We start from the raw sequence: 27,949 nt of genomic DNA on the forward strand, positions 1-27,949 counted from the left end.
AGCTACCGGAAGGCTTAATGACTTTCTTCGGAGCCAGGCTCGATGGCGGGGCTGTCGAAGTGTTTTTTTGGTCGCGACTGGGCCCTGGAGGCGGAGTGTTGACCTTTGCCTTCGATCTGGGTGCTGTGTGTGGTGCAGGGGCAGTAGTACTCAAGCGTTGACCCGATGGTATGGAGTCATCTGAGTCGTCTGCCTCTGATACGATTTGGAGATCATCAGAATCTTCTTTGGGAACGTGCAGAACCTCCTCCTCGAGGATATCCACCGGTTCCGGAGCTGATCTCTGCATGTCGTGTCGACGGGCCCTCCGATCTCGGATGGTTTTCTTCGATCGAAAGGACGCGCAGGCTGTACAGCTGGATTTGTCGTGTTCTGGCGATAAGCACAGGTTGCAGACCTCGTGGTGGTCAGTGTGTGGAAACGTTGCTCTACACCCGGGGCATCTCTTGAATGGCGTCCTTTCCATGGGGTGTAGGCCTCACGGCGTGGATTGGCCCAACGGCCCGCGTCGACAACCGAAATCGAGCTGATGGAGTCGAAACTATGTTAGTCGATATCGAAAGTAGTTTGGTAAAGTTTTAGTAAGTTTTTTGTGCTTTGAAGTACTTGAAAAGTCTATTTCTAGCCGGAGCAGAAAAACTTCATCCGAACCCAGTGGCGGAAAAAACTATCTAAGGATGGAGCCGATGCTCATGCGCACTATCGTCCAAGGGAGGAGTCACCTATCTCGTGACTACAAAGACTTCTACCAAGACGACAACAACATGCAATCATCCGAGCCCAACACCAGGTGGCGATCTAATGCTAAGTGTAGTATCTGCAGCTCAAATGCCTCGAACATCAGGTTATCGGAAAATCACAGTTGTAATTACTTTTTAAAGTCAGTGCTGGGCACAAAGATCCAGCACTGGGATCTCTCCTGGTAACAGGTGAGTAATTTTGTTTTCGTTGATCGGATGATTTTTAGTGAATATTTCAAAGTGTCAAAACTCGACACTTAGAAGAATTTTCAAGTGAAAACCAGTCAATGTTACCCTATGGAGAAGATGTAGGACATCGGTTTTCAGGTAAGTACTCGACTGGCAGAGTTAAGGTTCTGGGACAAGACTCAGGGGACTCCCAGGTCCAGGTAGGTACAGTTGTTACACCCTCAGCAGCACAGGGGCAGCCGGGTGCAGGGAGAATAGGCCCAATGTTAGCCTATGGCGGGTAGGTGGGCCTTTGGTTGGTGGCTGCTAGAAGGCAGCTGACCATAGGAGATGTCGGGGCTGTGGGAGCTGAGTTCCTGGTTACTTACACAGGGCAAGTAAAATATAACAGATGCTGCACTTCCAGTGGCACTCGTGCGGCTGGGTGCAGGGTGCTTTTGGGCTGTCGGGCGCCCAATGGTTTTCAATGGGATAGCTACAAGACTAACAAAGGGGGTGTTACAGGTACCCTCTATCCTGCCACTCTCCAGTGGGAGGGGTGCATGAGCTTGTCTCTGATTGGGTAGGGCTCCCCATCCTCAAAATGGCGAGAGCCCGGAGTTGTGCTTCACTTTGCCAAAACCCCAACTGAGAGGTGGGGTTGGCAGAGGCTGGCACACCCCCTTTCTTCACTTATGTTTTCCCGCCTGTCTTCCCACCAGAGTGTGGGTCAGAACCAGTGGGGGCCAGTTGCTGAGTACAGCAAGTGGCCTGGAGAAGCTCACAAAGGTGGCATGCCTTAGAAGCTTCCCTTGCCCATCCTGGGGGCGGAGGCCTAGCACATCGCCCCAGGAGGTGCATTGTTGCAGGCCCACAAGAGTGGATGGCTCTCTACCCAGGGGTCCAGCAACATGTCTGCTGGGTGGCAGCCTAAGCAGCCTCTCAGTCAGGATGCGGGTTGTTGATTAGTTTCAGGGGGCAACTCTAAGTTGCCCTCTGTCGTGCATCTTACATTAAATCCCACACTGGCATCAGTGTGGGTTTAATGTGCTGAGAAGTTTGATACCAAACTTCTCAGTCTTCAGTGTAGCCATCGTGGTGCTGTGGAGTTCGTGATGTCGACCTCCCAGCACCATATTCTCTTAATGGCAGCACTGCACTTACAGTGCCCAGAAATGGCCCTGGGGACTGTAGGGGTACAGGGCTCATGCTCTTGTACCCACACTACTGGCATAGGGCACCCAGCTAGAGGAGTGACTGAGGTATGCCAGGACAGTGTGTTGTGGGCATGGCACACAGGGATGTGTGCCATGTCGACTCTTTGGTTTGTTCTACACCTAGACACTCAGCCTGCAAAGGTAGTGTGTGGGTGTCAGGGTACAGGGCATCTAAGGGTGGCACAATAAGTGCTGCAGCCCTTAAGGGCCTTCTCTGGTCACAGCGCCCTGGGTACCTAGGGTATCATTTACCAGGGGCTGACATGTGGCCAGAGATGCCAATTGGGTTTAGGTTTCAATACAGTTTTAGGGAAGGAACACAGGCCCTGGGCTCCTGATTGGCAGGAGCCCAGGGCACACACAGTCAAAGTACATCAGCAATTCAGCAAAAAGTGGGGGAATACCATGCAAGAAAGATGTCACTTTTTTTACACACTCACAAACTCCAAATGCACGCAAATCAAGGACCTGCATATCTCAGATGCAATTGTGCACAGAAGAAACTACTGGTGGACCTATATGCTCATACCTATTAAACAAGGGTAAGATGGGAACAGGCAGTGAGGAGACATAAAGCAAGGAGAGAGGTGGCAGTGGGCAGACAGGGACAGGAGGGGCACAGAGCACATGAAGGGCAATTGGAGATCAATTGTAGGCTCTCTGAAAGGAAGAAGACAAGAGTTCAGACATTGGGGGATTGTGTAGAGAAACACTGGTAATGTTTAGGTCAAAGAGATGTATTTAAAGGAGACGCAGTGAGGAAGAGGTGAAGCGGAGAGGGAGGGAAATCCTTACCTTTTGTTTTCTGCTTTTTAAATATGCGGTAAAGACGTTTCACTGTATAGTGAACTGAAGAGTGGGAAACGGAGGCATCCTTCGAAAGTTAAATGGAATGCTTTTGGCCCATGCTGTTGGTTCACGTGAAAGAACTCGGAAAGAAGCAATCTAAAAACAAGGAGGCACGTCTGGTGAGTGGTGTGCGATGTGTGCGCACTGTAAGGGTGCCAGCCACGATGCGCTTAATGAGCCATGACGAGAGAGGAAAGCCAGATGGCACTTGTGCGCGTAACCGTGCACGTAACCGCACGCTTTACGCCACACAAAAAGCATGTGGTCAGCTTTTTGAAGCCCCCTGTCTAAAAGTCTCGCCAGACAGCGCATGCTCTGGCTCAGACGAGACCTAAAAAACAACAAAGGCATAGGAGACCCGACCCCGGAACCCAGACCCAACTCTCAAGCCAAGAATGCATTTATTGGCGAGGGTGGGGGGGGGGGGGGAGGGAGACACCCCAAACACTGCTCCCCCCGAAGCTACACCCGTTTCTAGCATAACATGCACATACCTGCCAACTCACGGTGCCACTGTGTGGGACACAATGTCGGCTCATAGCACAAGGTCTCCTGGTGAGGATCCGATATCACACGGTGGAAGGGAAAATGAGCTGAAAACCATTGTAAATAGTGTGTTTCTAGCTCAGTTTCCGAGGCTTTTAACTGCTGACGAACATTAAGGGGTGTGAAAACACCCCTAGACACAGACACCAGCCTCAGCAAGGCTTTTCTTTTCTTTTTTTGGGAGGAGGGGGGTTGGGGGCAGGGTGGGGTTCCAAAGTGCCTCTTAGGTACTTCTGGCACAAGGCCCGATCCCCTCGAAGGACCTGCCCCCTCCTCACACTGTGAAGTTTTTGTTCAAGTTGACAGGTAAGCATGCAGTAATATGAAAAGAAATCGGGCACCGATGGCATCCTAATACCTTTCTGTTGCCTCCAGGATTCAAACAATGCCATACTCAGAGTGGCCATGGGTGGCGCTAGTATTCATTCTCCTTTAAGGTGCATTTAAAGTCACACGCACCTAACACAGCACCCAGGTGATGGAGCAGATGCCACAACAGCCACGTCATAAAGGAGTGCAGCGTATATATCTGTTGTTGCGAAAGAAAAGGGATTGTGGCATCTCTCAGTACTGTTATCAGTATTTTTATTTCACATGGTCCAAAGTGAATCATTACAGACTTCACAGCTCAGATCAGGGGGTCCCCAACATTATTACTCACATACATTACAGTACATATATAAGCAGCAGACACTCTGCTTTACTCCTTCATTGATAATAGTATATCAAGAACTACATCATTTGTCGAACAACCTGGTCTCCTTATTTCACATCTCTGAAACACTATATTCTTGAAGGCAGAACCCTGCCTCCCCCATAAGTAACGTAAACAAACATTTTCAATGCTCAAGAAAAGACTAAAGGCTGCAGGAAGAATGCGACTCATGGGGTCAGGAGGGTGGTAGTGAGAGATTGTATAGTGCTTTGTTATACAAAAATAATACATAATAAAATATATACATTTCTCTTCATAAAATACTCTGTGTATATTAGTATGTGTTTGGGTCAAGACTGAATCATTTCTTTTCATAAAAAAACCTGTGTATATTATAATATGTATGGGTCAAGACTGATAGTGGCAAAATGTTTAGGGAGTGGCCTTGAGGATGGGGTCAGGGGGAATGTGCAGAGAGGATGCTGGACTTAACTAAACACTCCCCGCCAGGCACATTGCAGTCACGATTGCTCGCAATCAGGCCTGGACTTGGCGGTTTTAGCTCATATCCCCTACAAAAATCCCCAAATGCCATCCGTCCTTCAATACATTTTTAGAAAAGTTTTGCAAAAACCACTTCCCACTTTTAGCTGTATTGGGTTCATTTTATTATTCTAACTCCTAGCCTTAACATTTTCGAGGCTAGAGCCATTTAAGGAATTGGCAAAGGGGCTATCTTATTTTGGGAGGAGAGATTTGTGTAGTGCAGGCATTTTTGTGTTTAGATTCTACCTAATTAAGGTTTTTTTAGGTTTTATCGAGGACCTCATCTAAAATGCCCCCAAATTAAGTAATAATTTGAATTCTACTGAGTCATCAGTCCAGAGAGAACCCACCTACAGACTGATTCGCAGATTTCTGGTGATGGCAGGCTCCTGAATCATTAGTATGACTGAAGTCAGGGAATTACATTGTGCGTGCAAGTGCTTCATTAGTAAAAAAGGAAAAGAAAAAAATAAGTGCAAGGTCTCTTGTCAGGAGGCCACTGCAGCTAGCACCACACATCGCAGCTGCCAATGAGAGTAACAACACAACTACATACCAACACTCTCATACTACTGTAACAATACAGACTATTCCAGGCCCCAAAGCTATAAGCATTGCTTGGGTGGCAGGTAATAGTCATTTTTATGGTTATAGAATTAATAATTAACTGTTGTTATGGTCATCTCTAAATTAGCCAGACAGAGACACCTTGTGGCAGACTGTCACAAGTGCCAGTGCCGAGCCTCAGAAACCACCGGCTCATATTAAACACTTGTGTGCAGGCTTTAGGGTGTGTATACAGATCCCTAAAGCAATCAACTGCTGACAATTAGGGGTGAGAAACACATCTTAGAGCACAGTCTTGCTTGCTGAGCGCAAGTCTCACATCTGGGAGCTATTTCACCCGTCAGTCAAGAGCCTCATAAGCAAGTGAGCCTTGAAGCACAATCTCACTTTTGGCCAGTCTAGATGGATCTCATAAACTTTAACAGAATCTAACACCATTGCTCAGTATTTTTAGCTACTAGAAGAAGAAGCTTTGGTCCAAAATATCCCTCTCCTTCTCTCCACGATCTTGAGAGCTTTGTGTCCTATGGTGTGCACTCCTCGATGAGGCAAGGGAAAAAATTACTTACATGTAATGATCGGTTTGTAGCTTGTACTCGTCTAAATTTGCATGCTTCACACACTCCTTCCATCTAGTGTTAGGCTCTCAATATTACTACTTGTTTATCTCAAAGAAAGGGCTTTGGGCATGAGGGGACTCTTGGTACTTCCATTGAAACACAAAATGCATCAGAATCCAACGCATATTGCTTTTCCTCCGTAAGGGTAGGTATGTGCACCTAGCAGCCGGAAGTTATAACTTGAGTCCTGGGCAACAAGCATTACATTGCAACAGTTTCCATTAGTATTAATACTTGCTTGATTCCTGTGAGGTGGTAGGGTTTATGTGAATCTGCAGCACTATAACCTACTGATGGTTAGAGGTAACATTTTCCTGTTGTTAGCATGTGTAACGGTAGTTCACATGCTTTGCATAGAGTGAAAAGCAATATCCATCATCCTAAAGCTTGGAGCAAGTGTGATAGACATTTGGAATAATGGTTTGAGTACTGCATGCCCAATTTTGTCTCTTGTTGGCCGTTAGTATAGACATTGTCGTGTTTAGTGAATGTGTGGGTGGAAGACCTCATGGGAGCCTTACAGAAATCTTCTAATGGGATATTCCATAGGAATGGTACAGTAGAATGTAATGTTACGCTTAGCGGGGATTTTGACCGTTGTCAGTTTTGCAGAAGTTGCTGCCATTTGTACTTGGATGCAAGCGTAGGATAGGCCAGACTTCGGTCAGTGTAATCAGTAACAGACAATGTGCTCTACTGATTGTATCAATGCTTACTTTGAAGAATTGCAATGCACACCACAATCTTTCACATTTAGTCATTAAACATGCCCACATACTAGGCCATCTGGCTCTTTTAAGACTTTAATATACTTGTGTGGAAGATTCAAATAACCATATTCTAAGACTTTTGGTGCCTAACCGCAAGACTGCGTGATTTGAGGTTGGTATATTTTAGCTTGCTGTGATGCTAGGAAATTCTGAATGTCGAGTAGTTTTTCATGAGTATGAACGGACATCTCCAGAAGTAGGCAATACCACATTGGGTGTGCCCACGCTGGATCAATGAGGAGTGCCGTTTAAGTTTGAACCATTTTCTGTACAGCATTTGAACTCCGTGTAATTGGGGGGTGGGGGTGGGGGCTGGGAGGGCGGACATTAGCAAATATGTCTGACCAGCTCATACTCAGAATGTTGCCATGGAATGTTGGGTCTGTGTACCAAGGTGCAATGTTTTGGCATTTTTGCGTGTGGCAAACAAGCCTATTTTTTGTCAACCCCAATGTACTTCTGTAGAACTTAGGAATTGATCTCCCACTCTTGCTTTTGGCCATGTGTTCTGCTGAGCTGGTCAGCAAAATCATTCTTCATTCTTGGAAGATGTCATGACAATAAGTATATTTGATAGTGTAATGCCCAATGCCAAATGATCTGTGCCAGCTTGGACAGTTGTGGAGAGTGTGTGCCCCTTTGTATCTATATGTACATCATTGTGATCATATTGTCTATTTATATTAAGACCAACTTTTTGAATTTTCATTTGAAGGGCTAACTGTACTACTATCAGTTCAAGCATATTGGTATGGAGGAGCGGTTCTTGAGCACAACGCTGACCCGGTAAAGAAAGATGGCCGATGTGCACACCCCAACCTGTCGTTGATGTGACTGCGTTGATAACCACCTGCGGCTGAAGGATGAGTAATGATAGCCCCTGTAGCAACCATATCTTGTGCCATCATTACAATTTGTACTAAATCCTGGGCTCCACCACCAATAGTTCCCACAACCACTTCTCACCATTGTCTGGCTAGGTACTCCTACAGCGGATGCATGCACAGTCTTGCATGTAGGACTACAAGAATACCTGATGCTATCATCACTGACATTTTCATTATCATTCTCAATGTCAGAATAAGTGACAGGTGGTAAAGAGGAACCAACCCTTGAATTGCCATCACTATGTTGTTTTTAAGGTAAGCTTTCACTGTGAGTGAATAGAGTGTGGCTCCTAAAAACTCTTGGTTTGGTGTGAAAAGAAGTGTAATATTTTGGCACCGATTGTGAAGCTCAATTTGTTGAGAAGGAAAGTCACCTGCGGAGTGTACGTGAGGCACTACTCAAGACTTGACCTCTTCATCAGCCTGTCATTAAGGTATGGGAACACATGAATTTTGCTGTGCCTTAAGTACGCTGCCACTACAACTGACATTTGGAAAAACTCTTGGAGCTGTGGTAACTCCAACCAAGAGGACTTGAACCGATCCTGTGTTCCATTGACCACAAACCTCTGGTAAGGTCAGTGTACTGGATGTACAGAGATGTGAAAGTATATGTCTTTTAAATCATGTGTTGCTAAATAGCCTCCTCCTGCTAGACCTATGATGACGTTTTGCAGGGTGACAATCTTGCAATGATCTAACCTGATGGATCGCTTCAGTGCTCGTAAATAGTGTCTTGTCCTTTTTGGGAATAAGGAAGTATTCCCTTTTTTAATCAGAGGCACTAGTTTGATAGCCTCTTTTTGTAGGAGCATCTGCACCTTTTCTTTGGTGTTTAGATGGTCCTTGTTTATTTTATGGTGGCGCAATGAAAGATTTGAAGAGATGGTATGAAACTCCAGCCAGTAGCTGTGAGTGATGGTGGAGAACACCCAGTGGTCTGAGGCTATCTCCTCTCTTTCCGGGAGGCATAACCCCAGCTTTCCTAAGCAGGTTCTGGATGGCCACAGCGGAATGGAAGGTTAGTCACTGTCAGAGATATCTCTGCCCTGGGCACTTTTGCCTCTCTAATCTCCAGGAAATGTGCCACTAACATACTGTCTTTGTCAAACCCAACTGCTGGCCTTGTGGGAGGGTCTGCGGTTACTGATAGGGTTAGCAGATGGTAATAGGACCTGCTTTGGATTCTGGTCGTTTGGTTTCGATAACATTCTGACTTGGACTGCTGAAGGACACCCATAGCCATATCTGTGTCCCTCTTAATCCTCTGTAACATTGTATCTACCTGTGGCCTAAAGAGGTCTTCCCCATCAAATGGCTGACCAATGAGGTTCTGTTGTACCTCAGGATGAAAGCCAGAAATATGCTGCCAGGCAAGTCGGCATACCAATATTTGTTTATTGTTGCAACAATAATAATTGCACAGGAGAGGACATCTCTTTCATCAATATTCAAAAAAGCCTTTTTATATGTTTCTGGGAGGTGTGGCAGGGAAAACGAGCTGAAAACCACTGTAAATAGTGATCTTTAATCTTATCTCACTGGTGTCTGTTGAAACTAAAGAAAAAGGTCAGTGAATAGCAATGTGACCCTGTGCACTTGCTCCCAGACCTACATATTATCTTTGCTGCGTTACTTTTCTTGCATTCTTTATCTGGTGTGGACCATTCCCAGTTCCTTGCATTAAAGCTATTTTCTGGGAAGTACGCACTACAAGAGACTCAGGAGTGCAGTTATCTTGTACATCCACTTTGTTACCCTGGTGTACATCGTCGTGTTGGTGTATTATGCCTGATTTGTCTTGAGAAGGCATTGTATCTAAGAGGGTCTGTTGCTTGTACTCAGTGATATCAGATTGTACCAAGTGTGGTGAAGTGGACTTTGGTGGTGTAAAATCCACCTTCCTTTTCTTAGAGGTAAGGAATGCTCAATGTCTTCTAAAATGGCTTCTTCAAAGAGGAGTCTACATTTTTTGGTGAGTGTTTGGGAACTTTTGGTGGTCTAGCAACTATGTGTCTGGTGACAGTGTCTATATTAATGGTTACTATTGAGTATATGATTGCTCACTGTCTACATAAATGGCCACTGGTGAGTATATAATTGTTCGCTCCCTATCAGGGGTTCACTCAATGTCAAGCTGCATTTAAGTGTCCAGGATGATTTTGGTGCCTCCAGTGTGTTGGGACTCATCTTGAGTTCAAAAAGTTGTATGTTGGTCTCAAGTGTTATATATCGAACTTAGGTATCCTCGGATATCAAGGATGCCTTTCGGTGACAAGCAATCTCCACAACAGTGGGTGGCATCAAATGACGAGACGTCTTCAGGGGTGGCTTGTCAGGAAAGTTAGGGTGCTCTCTGGTCTATTCTTTACTATGGACATTAGGGTCTTTTCACTATAGATCCTCTATATACACCTGTTGAGTTTACTTCTGAGGCCGGGGATGTTGTGATCAGTTCTTGGAGCCAGGGTCCAGAATCCACTGGGAAGCCGTTGTCTTGGATGTATGTTTTGATGGGGCCACTGAAGACTTCTGGTCTTTGGAGTAAAAGTCATCTGGGAATTCACCCCCCCCCCCCCCCCCCTCCCCAGGACCTCTGTGGTACTGGTTGGTCCCAAATCCAGAGTGAAAACCCTTGATACCCTGCACTCCTCAGCAGAAGGACACTCAGTATATTATTGTCACTGTTTCTGCATATAGGGCCACCCTTCCATAGCGCTGGCGTCAAATGGTCTATTTGGACCAGAAAGTTTGACATGCCAAGAAGAAATTTTTGTTGTGGTCCGTGGATAATGATAGGTTACAGACCTGATGTGGCTATGACCAAGGAACTTGCTGTTGTAAAAAGAGCAAAATGTAAACAGAGGTTTCTACATCGCCCCAAATGGGTAATCTTTAAATGTCCAAGTCTGAGGATCATCGATTACTTGATCCAGAGGCAGTTATGGTTACTTGGTGCTCTTCAATGTCCGATTTTCTGGTGTTAAAATTATTTTCCAATGCACTGCTGTAACTGAGCTGGTGGAGATGCGTCCGAACCCGATGGCAGAAACAGAGTTGGCATCTCTGTCCTGGTGCTTATGGATTTCAGTGGAGGTACCATGAGTCACCTCGAAACCAACACCCCTTCTTCGGAGGAAAACAAGTTGTAATGTTTGAGCCAAACACAAGATCGCAGTTATGCGGAAAGCATATGATCTGCAGGTACATGTGCTACAAATAGATACGTCCCTCATACCTAAAATCCCTCAAATATCACTCAAGGGGGCTGCAAGGCCTTGAGGGTGTTGTGTCCTGTAGTTGTTGCTCCTTGATGAGGGAATGTACCACAAACCAAAATCAGTCAAAATGACTTGGAGATCTTGCGAGCTTTGTGTCCTATTGCACTCACTCCTCGTTCCAGGGGACCATGTACCTCATGCCTAGATGGCAGATGTATGAGTAGACTGGGGACAAAAGACTCCTTATTTCATCCTTTGCTCCTGAAACACCCACAATCCCCAGGATCAATGTCTACGTATAGGGATGGACCACAAAGGATTAAAAAAAAGAAGTGGGCCAAGAATTTAATACCTGCATTTCTGAACACCCAGGGCATAGTTTAGAACTTCAGGCTGCGGTAAAATCGATCGATGATGCCTTTGAGCATTTCAAACATTATGAGTAGAGTACAAATACTCAGTTCACTTTGCAATGTGATATTAAAGAACAAAAAGCAACAGAACTGCAGCTCTCCTGAATGTAATGAAGTGTGCATGATTTAGCATTTGTGGAAAAATAGGCATAAGAGTCACAAAGGGTTTTGAAAATCATTGCATTCTGGGTTGGTCAGGATTGTTTTTGCACTTGATGGCCTAAGAGCTCGACGGGACCAGCCTAGTGTTGTACATTGAAGATGACGAGGAGTGTTTGTCATCTGGAGTTCCCCTTCAAAAGAGATTTTAGAAGCAGAGTAGGCCTAATAATTTGAAGGTTTGGACAAGGGACATTTCTTCATAAATAAACCAAAAAAGACTGTACTGCTTTTAAAAAGTGCAACGGATTTATGCAAATTTGCGGACTGGTCAAGGAAGGCTCTGCAGCATCTGTGCTGATGTGGCGCTTGTCCACCCTGGAGAGAAGTGGGCAGTGTCCGGTCTTTAGGTTCACCTGAACAATGCATTTGTTGCTGGAGGGGCAACAGGAAGGGGAGTTAGGTCTTTGACATTATTCACTTCTTGTTGTCTCTCTGAGGGGCACCAGATCAAATTGAGAAGACCGCTACTAGTTCCCAGTCCTTGGCTTCCCTAAGAGTCAGTGAAAAAGTGGGGTTACTTTCTCACCACATCCCCCTCTGTTATGAGAGCCAATCAAATGATTCAAACGCAGCAACAGTGACAACTTCTTAGAGACATGAACCCAAATGCAAAAGAAAAAAAAGGAAAGACTAACTTTGCAGCCTGCACCAATCAATCCAATGGCAATTGAATCAAATGAAGGATCAGGTTTGGCACAAACAGCTCCCCACCTCAGCATGGCCTAAGTGCAATGGACAGAAACAGGAGGAGGACCAGCTTTGACACCAACTGACCACTCGCTGCTTGAGGACTCTGGCTCACTGGTGAAAAAGGAACGAACATCTTCGGCATGGGCAGCATGTCACTCCTGTTGAACACAAGCGCAATGGAAACAAAAGAGGGACCAGATCTGGCATGGATAACCCAACCCTTCTGCGTGGCCTAAGTGGAATGGAAAGGAAACAAAAGGCCACTTGCCACTAATAGGACATTCGCGTCTCATAAATGCAAGGATAATTGAAAGAAATAAACTGAGGAGTGGTTTTGGCACTAACTAGCCAGTAACTTCTCATAGATCCAAGAACACTATAAAGAAACAAAAGAAGGGCCAGCGTTGGCGCTTCTTGCTAAACTGCTTCTCGTGGACTCCGGGTCAATGGAGAGATAAGGAAGGAACATATATGGCACAGGCAGCAGCCCACCGATATTAAACATGTGAACAGTGACAACAAAACCATATGAATTAACACTAACAGTATGATTATGGTCGGCTCTAACTGCCAGGAAGACAAAGAAAGGACCAACTTTGACACTGAAAGCCCACCCTGCTACTTGGACACAAGTGCAGTGGACAAAAGAAAGTCTTATACCCAAGTACAAGGAAATAAAAGACGGAGCAGCTTTGGCACAGATAGCCCACTCCCGCTACATGGGCACATGTGCAATGGAAGCAAAAGAAGGCACACTTTTGGCACTAACAGCCCATTTACCAAGTCTTATGTATAGTGTAACCACTTGGGCAGGAACTGAACAAGTCATGTGCAGGCGAACAGATCTGCACAAAGTAGAAACCAAGATGTCGTCTCTTACACAGGAACATTTTGCTCCCTGCCCTCTTGTCTGGGCTTAAGAGAAGGCTCACAGGAAGTTGGACCAAAGCAACCAGTGACGGCTACGGTGTCCTCTTGGTACTTCACAGAGGCTCCTGATAGACATGTGGAAGAGAGTCCCTTGTCTTGAAGTGGCCCCAAGGCACCGGTGGTAGCTCCCGGCAAGCCACGCCTCTGCCTGTGAGAGTTCTGTCAGGCAGCCCTAGGCCCCCTCCCGTACAGTGCCCATCAGGCACAACCAGGCCTTCAGCCTGAGGGTCCTCCTCCACCATTGGTCTCCGCTGGGCAGGAGAGTCATACTGACCCGGCAGGCCACTTGTGAGTTGAGGTGTCTTCTTCCCTTGTGCAGGAGGGATGACTTTCACAATACAGATGTTCTTCCTAGCAGCAGAGGCCAATGCCTGGTCCGTAAATGGGGTGGCATACTCTGGCTCAGGAGGAAGCGGCTCAGTGTACTCGTGGAAGCGGCCTGGCACGTCGTAGTGACTCACCACCAGGGGAAGAGTGTAGCCCTCATCTGGACCCGGCTTGAAGGTGGACGGGACTTTCTGCGCATTAACGCCGCCTGGAATTACATCTGGTTCTGCGTAATCTGTGAGCAGACAGACAGCAAAATGTTAGAAAGTTGACAGTGAATTAGCATACCAAATTATTAAAAAAAATATAGTTTTCTAAAGTTATATGTGCAACTTAGTCCCTGTGTTTGGTGTCTGGAGAGAGCTTTTAATGCTCCAATTGCAGGGATACGTGTGTAAACCGCAGGCCTCAGATACACACCTCAGCAGGACTGACGAAGCCGTACATCTTTCTGATGTCATCAAAAACATACCACTAGGACATAGCACTATGAGCACAGCAGATATTTTAAAACCTGTGGCCAGATACTGAAAGAAAAAACTGTAGAGCAGATGCTAACCCACTGAGCCTTCATGCATCCTGTTCAGAATACTTTAGTCATGATGCCTTTCCAAAGTGCACGCCAATGATATAAAGACGATGGGGAAGATCTACAAGAAACCAACGCAGCGCTGTGCCGCAAGTCATTTTGCTGCACAATGCTGCGTTAGTTTCGAAACACAGGGATGCAACATATTTACAACAATATGTCGCATCTCTGTGCTTCACCCTGCGCTGGCGCACAAACTGCTGCCATGCGCCGGCACACTTGCACCATGGTGCAAGGATGCTTGCATCCTGGGGAGATTGATTTTGTGCAGGAAGAGGCACCTTCCTGCACAAAAACAATCAATTGAGGTGATTTCCTCTTCAAATGTGTGCTGTCAAACGCAGCACGCATTGAAAGAGGAAAAACAAGGAGAAATGAAAACATTTCTCCTCGTCGCACCTCGCTAGGTGGCGTAGCATTTGGACGCATTTCCAGATTTACGATTTCTGGTAAATCTGGAAATGCATCAGTGAACATGGGTGTTTAAGTGGGAACATCCACAGCAACACCCATGTCACATTCCTAACACACAAAGTGCTGCGTGAACAGGGGTGATATTTACAAGCAGGGTGACTTTACCTGTTCTTGTAAATATCACTTAGCAGGCTGCGCCACCGGTGCATCACGCAACGTGATGCGCCGGCGGCGCAAGGGGCTTGTAAATCTGCCATGTTATATTTTATAATTAAAATGGTGCGTTCAAAACCATCAAAAAGACAACAGATTGCCATTACCTGGGGAATGGGCTGCACTGATGCCACCGGGCGACCCTTCATCTGAGTAGGAAATCAACTCCGAGTCTGAAGGGTGAAGGTGAGGCCTACAGCAAACCTGGCTGCTCTGTGGTTTCTGGTAACCTAAAGAGGAGGAATAGTTTATCACACAGGAGAGAAAGAAACACATGAGGGACACGGGCTGAGTACTTGTTATTCCCAGTGCTAGCCTGGCATATAAGGAAGTTATGGGTATTCCATGACAAAGTGGAGCACCTGAAAAGGTGGAATGACCAAGACAGGGTCAGACAAATGTCTGGTTTCCATACAGTTACTGTGAAATGCTAGCAGCGTTGCTGCGAAGCCACCACCAGGGGGCCCTGGTGTGATTGTGTGTTAGAAAGCCCCTCCCACTTACTCTTCCACATGTGAAGAAATTGTTCTTTAAGGATCATGATACCCCTGGGATATGGGGTGTCAATCCAGCCCCAGTACCTTGGTTTGCAATATCACATGGAAGTCCTGAAGAACGTACCTTTCGTGCAGCCACAGCTTCCTTCTGCCGCTGTTTTCCTGCAGGGGAAAGGGGACAAGAAGACATGTAATTTCAGCACATGCTGCCACCACAAGAGCTCTACTGCAAATGTAGTGTTGGCACTAAAAACCTTCGAATATCTCTCAAGGCAGATCACTCAAGATCAACAGAGTCTAGTATCACCAAGTGTAGACCCCCGTCCTGGAGCAAAGCTGCTCTCACCTTGACACAGTCAAACAAGGAACCTCTTATTTTAGCCACTCTTTTGAACTCTTTTCCAATTGTGTGGTTTGCTAGACTCTGCTCTATAGTGATTTTAGTCTCCAAGTCACTACGTTTCCCTTTACTTTACAAGTTAGATGCCTGTGTCTGCTATAGGAAGGGACTGTAAGCACTTGTCCTAACAGAGAAAGACATCTGGAAAGGCACAGGTATGCAAGACCCTGCCTTCTACTCAACCACAGAGAGGTCAAATGAATTAAAAGCCCAGAAGCCACTGTGACTGTGGAATATCACTAGAAGTTACTACCATGTCCTCAAACCCTACTTCCTCTTTCTCACTAAGCATAAACATAACATTAGCTGAGGTGTATGGCAGCTGTAAAAACATCCAAGGTTCTGCCACAAATCATATTTCTCAACTAGTGTAAAAAGACAACACAATATTTACAAAGGGTGAATGGATGTGACCAAGTGGCTGCCCTTCAGAATACTTGTTTAGAAATATGGATTTAGAAAGCTATCCATGCTACCTTGATTCTAATCGAGTGTGTATTGATGCCTGAAGGGAATTAAGTACAGCAGAAAACAACTGGGGCCTTAAAAACATCCTTCCTGCAGGGGTGATGGTCTGGCATAAGTAGTCTATTAGAGGACAGTACCAGTCTTGTATGCTCCTAGTTAAATGGTCCACCAAGCATCTTCATTGAGGAGGCAGCTTAGTTCATTAGTGGATTAGCTAAAAAGCCCAGAAATAGTTATCTATTAAAACCACAATTACCAGCAACTTGACTCTTTTTGGATTATCACCCCCAAAGTTTAAGACTGATGCTGCTGTTTAACTCAGAGTACACTGAAGCCTGCTAACCAGACCTCAGTGCTAGTGTTCTAACCCCATACCTTACAAAATGTATGTTGAATTGGCTACCTGCAACTATACGTCCCTAGTATATAGTACCAAGTGTGTCCAGGAACAGAGTCTCCCCAGGGCTACAGTACTGGTTATGCTACCCTGTGTGGGACAAAGAACAAAATTGCTCCCCGCCTGCCACTGCAGCCTGGAAGAGCAGTTTTAAATTGCTAGTTTGACTTTGCCATTTATTCCAATGGCAAACCCCCACCCCCACCCACCTCTGTTAATTTATGTAGGTCTCCCCTAAGGAAGGCCACTATATATTATTAAGTAGGACATATACTTTTAATAAGTCCTGACAGCAACACTTCCAAATTGCCATTGCCATTTTGCTGTGGAAAAGTTAGTAGCCCCGTTACAGAGTTATCAGCTGACACCTCAGCCCGGCTAACCTTTAAAAAAAAGTACTTCAAGGCATTACATTGATTGTGGCATGCGAGAAAGTGCCATCTTTCTTGCATGGTATGCCCCCACTTTTTGTTGAATTGCTGATGTGCTTTGACTGAGTGTGCCCTGGGCTCCTGCCGATCAGGTGCCCAGGGCCTGTGTTCCTTCCCTAAAAACTGTATTGAAGCTAAAACTCAATTGGCATCTCTGGCCACATGTCAACCCCTTGTAAATGGTACCATAGGTACCCAAGGCATTATGACCAGAGAAGACCCCTGAGGGCTGCAGCACTTATTGTGCCACCCTTAGGGGCCCTGCACCCTGACACACACACACTGCCTTTGCAGGCTGAGTGTCTTGGTGCAGAACTAAACAAAGAGTTGACATGGCACACATCCTTGTGTGCCATGTACACAAACTCACTGCCCTGGCATACATCAGTCACCCCTCTAGCTGGGTGCCCTATGCCAGTGGTGTGGGCACAGCTGCATGGGCCCTGTGCCCCTACAGTACCCAGGGCCATTCCTGGGCACTAAGTGCAGTGATGCCATTAAGAGTATATGGCTGTCATTACAAACTCCACAGTACCATAATGGCTACACTGAAGACTGATAAGTTTGATATCAAACTTCTCAGCACATTAAACCCACACTGATGCCAGTGTGGGATTTAATGTACAATGCACTACAGAGGGCATCTTAGAGATGCCCCATTAAACCCAACCTACAATCCACGTCTTGTCTGAGAGGCTGCCTAGGCTGGCACACAGCAGACATGTTGCTAGACCCCTGGGTGGAGAGCCCCCGCTCTCCTGGGTCTGCAACAATGCACATCCTGGGCGAGGTGCTAGGTCTCCTCCCCCAGGATGGGTAGGGGGAAGCTTCAAAGGCATGCCGCCTTTGTGAGCTTCTCTAGGCCACTTGCTGTACTCAGCAACTGGCCCCCACCAGTTCTGACCTCCACTGTGGCGGGAAGACTGACGGGAAACCCTAAGTCAGGAAAGGGGATGTGCCAGCCTGTGCCAACTCCACCCCTCAGGTGGGAGAGGCGAGATGAAGCACGACTCCGGGCTACCGCCATCTTGAGGATGGGGAACCCTACCCACTCGCAGCTAGGCTCCTGCCCCCCCTCCCACAGGACAGGAGCAGGATAGGGGGTGTACCCACCCCAGGACAGGGACCCATTGGTCCCTGCCCTCACCCTACCTGTAACGCCCCTAAATTTTGAATTTAGGGGCACCCTGAAACTTCCTTCCTCAGATCCCGATTTTGAAACAAGAAGAAGGACGACCTGCCGTGCAGCTGCTAACAAAAGGACGACAACAACTTACTTGGCCCCAGCCCTACCGGCCTGTTGATCCTTGAACCTGCTCCTGCAAAATCCCAACATCTCCTGCAGACAGCAACCTTGAAAACCCCAGAGGACATACCTGCCTTGCTCATCTAGAGACTGGTACTCCCATGAGCAGTGGTTCTGCTCAAACCAGCAACACCCCTGGTGCCAGGCAGGAACCGCGAATCCGGCCCACTCTGCACCCGCCGAGCCTGGCCTGTGCCCGAGAGGAAAAGACCCTGAGGATGTCCCCCGGGCGATTCTGACCTGGAATCCAGGGCCCAAGGACCCTCCTCGACGACCCAGACGACGCCTGCAGTCTCAGAACCAGGGACCCCCTCCCAAACGTGACCAGAAGAGGGTAAGATTTCCTGACGCCAAAAGACACCCCTGCACCCGCTGCCCCCAGCCCCTTGTGCCCACCTCCGGGGTGCCTACCTACCCTCCAAGATCCCAACTTACCCCTCAATGTGTTGGTCGCTCCAGAAGATCCTCAGTCCCCGAGCCTGCAGCCTTTGTTCTCTTTTCAAGATCGCCATTGAATAACATTGAGCACCCGAAGGCTCAAAAGCACCCTGCACCCAGCCGCCTGAGGGCTCCTGGCAGTGCAACCTTTGCCCTATCCTACTTCCCCATTTGCCCTGAGCAAGTAACCAGGAGCCGAGTTCCCACAGCCGCATGACCTGCTAGCTAGCAGCCACCAACCGAAGGCCCCCTGTCTCTCATTAGATAACATTGGGCCTAACTACCTCTGCACCCAGCTGCACCTGTGCCGCTGATGGTGTACCAACTGTACCTACCTGACCCTGGGAGACCCCCGCGTCTATTCCCAGAACCTTAACTCTGCCAGCCGAGTACTTACCTAAAAGCCAATAACTCAGTTTTCTTCCATAGGCTAACATTGACTGCTTTCACTTAGAAATTCGTAAGTGTGGAGTTTTGGAACTTTAAAATATTCACCTAAAATCAGCTGAACTACGAATTCTGATTTACTCACCTGTTATCAGGAGACACCTCAGTGCTGCATCTTTGAGCCCAGTACTGATCCTGAAAAGTAATTCTAAGCATACTTACCAGTAACTTGAATTTCCTTCCATAGGATAGCATTGCCTGCTTTTTGCTGAAAAAGTTTCAATGTGTCGATTTTTGAAACTTACAAATATTCTCTAAAAATCATGCCAACCATAAAAACATATTTACTTGCCTGTTTTAGATGGAGGTGCCAGTGCTGAACCTAGGAGTCCAGCACTGGATTACAAAAGTAACGTGAACATACTTTACCCGAAAATTGAATTTCCTTCCATAGGATAACATTGGTAATTTCAACTGAAAAACTTTGTCTACTTTTAAAATACAATCATATTCCTTAGAAATAACTACTGTAACCAAAACGCTTTTACTTAACTGTTTACAGGACATGTCCCAGGACTAAATCTAGGATCCAGTCTTGAGGTTAGAAAAGTAATCTACAAAGTAACTAATTGCAATTAACTAGAAATTCCCATTGAGCTCAATGTTGCATTGTGTTTGAAATGGTGTTGCCTATTGCAACAGACTGCAACTATTGCATTCAAAAAGTCTATTGCCTATTTGAAAAGTATTTAACTAAAGTAACTCATCCTGAGAACGTATATTTTGATACCTTGTTAGTTCTAAAATAAAAACTATATCTTCTGATACAAAACAATTGGCCTAGAGTTCAGTTCTTGAGTGTGTGAGACCATTTGCTGACTGAGTGTGTACAACAAATGCTTTACACTGTCCTCTGATACTGCCTTACTGCTCGACCAAGCTACCACTTTAGAGAGTAAGGTTATATCTAACTTTAGCCTCTGCCAAACCTCTGGGGACTGGGGACTCTATACACACTGTACCTTACTTTGGTCCAGTATATATAGAGCCACTTTATTACATGGCATTAAACCTGATATGATGCCCAGTCAAAGTTAATGTTGCTTTTAAGGAAAGGCAACTTTTACAAAGTTGCCAATGTGTTCCCCAGTTTATTCAGTGGTGTCGCACAGTTGCTGGCCACCAGACAGCCTTTTGCTCTCCTGGGTAGTAGTGTGAATCACTCCCAGGCTCCGGAACAATAGAAGCTTGCTACAGGGAGAGGTGCTACCTCCACCTTGCAGGACATCACTTAAAAGTGATGGTCCAAAAGGCAAGCTTTAAAGGTGTAGCTACCTCTGATGGGCAAATGGCGATCACACCCAAGGGGTTGCTCCTTTGTTTAGGTAGACAGGCTGGCGATGGAAACAGAAAGAAGTGATCCGTGCCCAAACCGGTTTTCCTGTGGGCGTGAATCTCGGGTGTAGCCACGACTCTAGGGTGGACTACAAAGTTCTTAACATACAAAGAATGGCTCAGCCATCTTTGCAGTGGGCAGATTAATGCACCCTGGGATTCCTAGATGCCACACATAGCCAGACGTTGTCACATGGCAGGGGGGTTCCTGGTAGCCCAATGGGTAGTGACCACATCATCCCCCCAGGGCACTTTCTGGGCTTAAATATGGCACCCCGGGCAACCTGAATCTCGGATCACGCCATAACTGGAGAAAGGACCAAAGAAGGACTGCCCTGCGGATCCCTGGACCTGGCAAGAGAGGCTGCGGTGTCTGCTGGACTGCACCTGCCACACCTCAGGCTAGGGAAGAGAGAACTGTACCTGTGGCTCTTGGCGCGTGAAAAAGTAGCTCCCGAGCCCCAGACCAAAGAAGTGACTCAAAGGGTCAGTTGGCTGACATCCTGGAACCAGTAACAGGGCCAACAAAGCTGGAGAAATGAATTCTGGAAAGTCAGTAGCCACTTTCTGAGAATCGTAGCTGCCCCCCAAGGATCCTTGATGGCCAGAAGTTGCCGAAAGTCTGCTTGACTAGGGATTCTCATCTGAGTCCAGATTGGTCGCCTACGAGGAACACCAGCCTTCACCAAAGGATACATCTGGGCCTCCTGCAGCCTAGCTGCAGCTACCTTTTTACTTGTTCTAAGAAGACTTTAAGGGACACAGACCCTGTGGCCAAAGTCACCCCACCCAACCAGTGGAATGAAGAATAACTACAAGGACAACCCAATTGACCGCACAACACCTAGAACATCTTTCAATATCCTGCATCCCCAGCATCAGGACCACTCCACTGACGCCTATAGCGGTCTTGATGTAGAGTGTGGACCTGGACATGAGACTGCTTTGGTGACCAGGCAACTGTCCAAATACTCATTAGTACGCCTCCTCCTGCCTGTTGGATTTAGTTGACCCACTCGGGCCAGAGTAGCCGAACAAAATTCATCCAAACTTTTCAAAAGTGTCTAATCTTTGCGGGTATCTATGCTTGTTTGCACTTCGGACTAAAAAGCTGAGATGCACATTTTGCTTAACCAAACTATATATCCTGAACACTCTGGTGGATTTTGCTCGTGCTTCGTGTCTAAAAATTAATAAAAATATCTATTTTTATAAATTGTGTCGGATTTCTTTTGTATTGTGTGACTTTATTTTGTTGTTTAGTGCTTCTAAATGCTTTACACTATTTCCTTTATTTAAGCCTTGCTGCTCAAAGCAACAGCTACCTCAGGTTGAGCTAAAGGTTTCACAAACTGGCCTGGCTGGACCCAAGTTACTTTTGCGGGTGTATTACATGGTACAGTTGCACAACCAAACCTTATAATTAGGGCTCACTGTTTTCCGTTTTTACTGATTTTTACAGATAAATACAGCCAGAATTTTTCCCCTTCTGTGTTTATTTTCAAAAGCAAAAAAGTACAGATAATTTTGCTTCTGTTTAGTGATTCTCCATGCTGAGATTAATGGCTTTCAGGACAATAGATGTACATATTGGAAGCATGGGAGTTACAAAGCTGAATGAGATTTCCTTAAATTACAGCATATCTCAACATGTATTTGTACTATTATACAATTCTTTTCATGTGGGTTTATTATTTTTGGCTGTGTAATGTGCTAAACCTTGTTAGGCATCAAAGTATGTGTGCACGTTTATCGGCTAAATAAATGTGGAAATATACAAGTTATCACCTCATCTGTTCACAAAACAAATATGGACAAATACCAATAAGATGGCCAAAAAATAAATATGGATAAATACAGACGGAAATGTTAAAAAACATAAATACCATAAAACCAGGAGCCCTTCATATAATACACCACAATCGGAAACATGGCGGCCGTTGGCTAGAGCGGTCCGCGCGCTCCGAGCAGCCTTCCGAGACCCTGCACCGCTGCGCCGCAGATCACGGAGCTATGCCGAAGGATTTGACCCGCAGAGAGCTTTTGTAACGGAGCTTGTTTATTTCCGAAAGATTGGGATCACTAAACGTCAGGATTTGGTGAATGTGTGTGCCGGCAGCACCTCCCTCTCCTGCCTCTGCCTTTCTCCCGTGTTGGAGGCTGGCAGCCGTGGAGTTTAGGCGCGGCCGCTGCTCTGGGGCTCCGCGGTGCAATCTCTAACGGCAGAAGAGGAGGGGGAACAACGCCGAAGGACACAGCCCACCAAAGCTCTCCCCTTACTGATGAAACATCGGCGCTAGAAACAGTCGGTGTGGCAGTTGACTGAGGAGTCAGAAGATCGGGGAGACTTTTTTCCACCTCAAAGTAAGGTGTTTGATTTGACCAGGGATGGGTTCAACACAAGCAGCAGTAAAAGTAAAGACCTGCAAGTAAGGATCACAAGGAGTAAGACCAGGAATCGAGGTAAGGGGTCCAGGTTGGACGAGAGCAAACTACAGGTCCCAGAGTGCACCTTGGGGTTGGCTCCAAAGACAGGTCAGGAGTCCAAAATAAGGTTAGTTGAAACCAAGGGAGAAACTGCGAAGGAAGGAAATAAAAATACTAGGCAAAAAAGACTAAAAATAAAAATCTGAAAATCCCCGGGGGTATAACTCCATCACTACGCTCTTTTTTCAAAGCTCTGCCCAAGTGTTAGAGATCACGCAGGATATGGCAGCATCTAGGGGAAGAGGGCCTGCAGCAGGATAAGCAGGATAGGCAGGGTATATCTACTGCTATTTCCAGGTCGGTCTCCTCTTCTACCCCGTCCTCTGAAGTAGTAGCGCCCGTGGCTCCCCTAGTTGCTATCCCGCTTGACTCATTAATGGACATAGAGACTACCACTGTCAGCAAAGCATCTATTCAACAAGACGAAACGGTAGATGAAGGGATACAAAACGCAACAACATCAGGAAAGGAGACGAAGCTGGATGCAGTAGACCGGGGTCAAGAAGATCCGGGAGTAGGTAACGCACTTGAGGCCCTAGTCAGTTCCATAGCTGCAATGAGGGAGGAGATAAGACGCGATTTTGCAGTCTCTAAAACTAATCAGAATGAAATAAGAGCATCATGTGAGGTATTAGATCAAAAAGTGGATGGGATATGTGAAAGAACTGAAATACTGGAAAGCTCAGTGGGTCTTTTGACTACAAATTTAGAGACTGCCAGATCCAAAATACACACCCTCCAAAGAGATGGAGAGAGCATGCGAGAGAGGATCGAAGTGTTGGAAAATTACTCAAGACGTAATAACATTCGACTTTTGAAGATTCCAGCAGGAAAGGAAGGTGCTGACCTTAAAAGCTTTATAATTAAGCTACTAAAAGACTCCCTTAACCTTGACGAAACAGTCGAAGATTTAGACAAGGATATTCAGCGAATACATAGAGATCCTTTCCGCCTGAACCCGGCACGTACCAAACCTAGAAAGGTGTTAATCAACTTCTTCACATACGCACTTAAAGAAAAGATCGTAAATCTTGCTCTGAAAGCCAGAACGATGCAGGGCCCAAATTTCTCATTTGAGATTCGGTCAGACCTTTCCAAAACCACTCTGGATAGACAGAGGGAGTTGGGGCAGCGCATGGACAAATTTAGGTCATTAGAAGCCACAGTAAAGATGAGGTTCCCAGCATTCCTACGGATCATGTACAACAACAAGATGCATAATATCTGTTCTATACAGGATGCCGATGATTTATTAGAAGCCATTCGAGATCATGCCCAGGCCCAGATTACAAAATAACTCAGTCTTGACTAGATTAGTACAGAGGTCCCTATAGGTCCCTATATGCAAGTCATCCCAGCTTCCTGCACCAATCCGAGTGGAAATATATAATAAAAAAATCTAAACTAATAAAAAATAATGCTATGTAAAAAATAAAAATAAACAAAAGAAAGGGGGAAAAAAGGCTTAAAATAATTAAGGAAGGGTCCAAAACATCCTTTTGGGATACTATTAACGGTTTTTATTTACGTCCATACTTGTCGGTAATAGCAGCTTCTTACCTCTAAACACAGTAGCAGCGGGGGGTCGAAGGGTAAGGCTGTAGGCGGGCGTAAATCTAGCCAGACACCAGGCGAAGAGTACGTAGGGGTGGGTTTCCCAGGGGGTGGGAGGGGAGGTGGGGACGAAAGGTTAACATAGCAAAAAGTCCTCATCTGTCTGCCCTTTTTAGTTTTTCAGCCTCTCCTTTTTTCCAAATTCAGACTTTTAACATGCTAAAATCAAGAAATCACCAAAGGGGGCATAAAAGAGTGAAGAAGTTAAGGATAGTCATTATAGCATGACATCCGTTCATTATATGTCCTGGAACGTCAATGGTCTGCGTGTGAGAGGCAGACGAGATCGTATTCTACAATATTTGAGAGATTCTCAAGCGCAGATCATAGTCCTCCAGGAAACACATCTCCTTAAAGTAGAGGCCACCACTATACTTAAAACACAGAGGTGGATCGACAAATTCTGTTCCACAGACCACAACGCTAACATCAGGGGGGTAATATTCATTTTTTTTAAATCCGCAAAAGTGCAAATCCTGGACTATAAAGAAGACCACACAGGGAGATGGCTATTAGTGAGAGTCTCGCTGGATGGTCAGATCTGCACCTTAGTGGGCTATTACGGTCCCAACTCAGACGATCCTTCGCATTTGGATGCTGTCAGGAACCACCTATTATCAGTCCAGGATCCGGTGATCTGGATGGGGGATTTTAACATTGTCCTCAACCCCAGGCTGGATAAATCGACAAACTCCAGAGCCTGTAGCTCCGCTAAATCTAGGCAAACCCTTATTACAATTATGACACAACTTGGCTTGGCGGATTTGTGGAGAGAAAGAGTTGGTAACAAGTTAGGGGTGTCCTTCCGGAATAGCCGCTTCAAACATAAATCCAGAATTGATTATGCCCTTTACAGCTATTGCTTGAAGGACACTCTGACAACGATAGATTACCTACCATCACACTTGTCAGACCACTCCGCATTAACATTCATTTTGAGATCTGAAAACATGACTAAACAACCATCCTGGTCGTTTGACCGGACACTCTTGCTGAGTCCTCAGTATTTTTTAACACAAATCTGGACTCTGCAGGCTTGGCTGTAGTCTGGGAGACATTTAAGGCCTTTTTAAGAGGTCAGATTACCAACAGAGCCTCTTATAGGCGGAAAATATATAGAGAACGGGTAGCTAGCCTGGAGAAAGACATGAAGCTACTAGAGGTAAAAATCGGCCCGTCCTCAGGAACATCAGAGGAGCAGATAAAACTGGCAGAGTTAAAATCACAACTGGAAAATATCTTACAAGAGAGAGTAAACAAAAGGTGGGAAGCGAGTAAGATCTCTCAATTCGAATTCGGAGAAGCCGCAGGGAAAGTTTTGGCATGGAAAATAAAATCTGACCAAGCCCTCAAATATATTAGAGAAATCAGGATAGAGGGGGAGGCCACGGCAAGATCCACTAACCCAGACATAGGTAAAGCCTTTTTTGAATTTTTTGAGGCGATCTATAGGGAAGATCTTCCCAATGACCAGCAGGCAAGGGATAGATGGCTGGAAGCTATTACGCTTCCAACCCTCTCAACAACACAGAACTAACTTAAGACAAAATCCTAAACTTACTACCATTTTCGTATTCACAGAAGGCACTTACTCATTTTGGTATTCACAGAAGACACTTACTCATTTCGGTATTCACAGAAGTTAGGAGTCCTAACTTTAGGACTCCTAAATGCCTTCTGTGAATATCGAAAGTCCTAAAGTTAGGATTTTTCTCAATTGAGTAGTAGTAAAGTTAGGACTCTTAACTTTAGGACTCCTAAATGCCTTCTGTGAATACCGAAAGTCTTAAAATTAGGATTTTTCTCAGTTTAGTAGTAGTAAAGTTGAGAAAAATCCTAATTTTAAGAATTTCGGTATTCACAGCAGGCATTTAGGAGTTCTAAAGTAGGGAGTCCTAACTTTACCACTACTAAACTGAGAAAAATCCTAACTTTAAGACTTTCGGTATTCACAGAAGGCATTTAAGAGTCCTAAAGTTAGGACTCCTAACTTCTGTGAATACCGAAAAGAGTAAGTGCCTTTTGTGAATACCAAAATGAGTAAGTGCCTTCTGTGAATACCAAAATGGTAGTAAGTTTAGGATTTTGTCTTAAGTTAGTTCTGTGAATCGGTCCCAGTATTCCGGGGTTATTTTTTTTTCTTCCTATGATTATGCCATGAATACTCCTTGGACCCGGTCTAGCCTTGTTACGATATTGGTCCTACAGGTTGAAATATACCTAGATGGAGTCAGCGCAAGCCCCTCTTGTTTTGGGACCTCTCTGCCACCAATATAACAACTCGCGTCCTGGCACAAGAAAAAGGCCCCGCTCCAAAATCAAGGACTCGCAAGGTGGTTGGTATCTCCCATATTGAGGGTAAGGCAAATAAGGACAAAAAAAAAAAAAAATATATATATATATATATATATATATATATATATAAAAATAAAAAAAATACACCACAATCATCACACATTGGAAGAATGTTAGGGTGACAGTCACTTGTCCTTATTGAAAACCTCATAAGGCTCATTAGCACAAACTGTAACCTGCTCGCCCGGTGGGTAACATGAAGCCACCAATTAGACTCTTTAGGAGGTTTAACCTCGATAATCACTATGGTTTCAGGGAGTTCATGAGCCAACCCTGGAACAACATTCAAATCCCATGGATGTGGTGCCAAATTTGGATATCTAGGTCATATAGTCTATCAGAATATAATCTGAGGACATTGCAAGAATTCAAAAGATTTTTGCTACTCTTTTAAGAGCAAACACCAATTAATGGCAGGTAAGAGATAAACAGCAGTGTCTAAATGTGAGTCCAGGGCAGGTGCAATCAAAACCATGGTCCAGTATTACCCAAGGCCTGGTGGTAAAGTGCCAGAGAAACTGCAAAACCACAGGCGATCATAGGTGATGTGGTGACTGCTTGGCTCTGAAAGTGAAACCAGATAGCACCAAAGCACTGTCCAGAGAGAGAAGGCCTTTCCAACTGATGGGTGCATGTATTCATGAATAAACTGCATTCTCAATACGGTTTCAGAGGAAGCTTCACTTAGTTGCTGACAGACTCATCTTTCGAATTTGAATAGTTACCAGAGCTGTGCAGTTCAGATACTCTATCTACGAAGCTCAGCAAATCAGGCAGTTGTGCAATTAAGGTTATTGATCCATTTCGCCGAGGGTCAAACTGGCACAAACTATGATTTGTTGCAGGAGGCCCAACCGCTGGTCACAAAGTTCGTGCAAAGAAGTGGATGCAAGCTGGAGAAGATTCAAGATTGTGCATGTGAAAAAATTTATTTTTACCCAAATAAAGAATGAATACTACTGGAGTCAATCTAGGAGTCTTACAGTAATCCAACTTGCTCGTGACCAGGATGCTGAGGAGACATGTACTGCTTTGGATAGGGAGGTGCGGGTATATTCTCTGATTAGGTCCCACTTACAGACACCTTTAGCTCATTGATTTTGAAGACCTATTGTGTACAATACAATACACAGAGTGGACTTTGGGTCAGCTCATCGCTTACAATTGGTTGGCCTTATTGTTTATCTCCTTTCCTTGCTTCATATTCGATGGATTTTCTTCCCCTTCTTGTCTTTGTCACTACCCTGGAA

At 45.6% G+C, this 27,949-nt stretch overlaps 1 protein-coding gene across 1 annotated transcript in view; it reads right to left on the bottom strand.

Moving 5' to 3' along the window:
• Positions 1-8,414: 8,414 nt before the first annotated feature.
• LOC147733006 (discoidin, CUB and LCCL domain-containing protein 1-like) overlaps positions 8,415-27,949 on the bottom strand; it is a 250,679-nt gene continuing 231,144 nt past the window's right edge. Inside the window, exons 13-15 of the mRNA XM_086957563.1 lie at positions 15,146-15,183; positions 14,632-14,754; positions 8,415-13,543 (exon numbers count right to left, since the gene is read on the bottom strand). Of these exons, the coding sequence (XP_086813689.1) occupies positions 13,035-13,543; positions 14,632-14,754; positions 15,146-15,183 (670 nt within the window). The 3' untranslated portion in view covers positions 8,415-13,034. The remainder of the gene's footprint in view (positions 13,544-14,631; positions 14,755-15,145; positions 15,184-27,949) is intronic.

Source organism: Lissotriton vulgaris, chromosome 2_1, assembly GCF_964263255.1.
Source record: "Lissotriton vulgaris chromosome 2_1, aLisVul1.2, whole genome shotgun sequence".
NCBI classification, from domain to species: Eukaryota; Metazoa; Chordata; class Amphibia; order Caudata; family Salamandridae; genus Lissotriton; species Lissotriton vulgaris.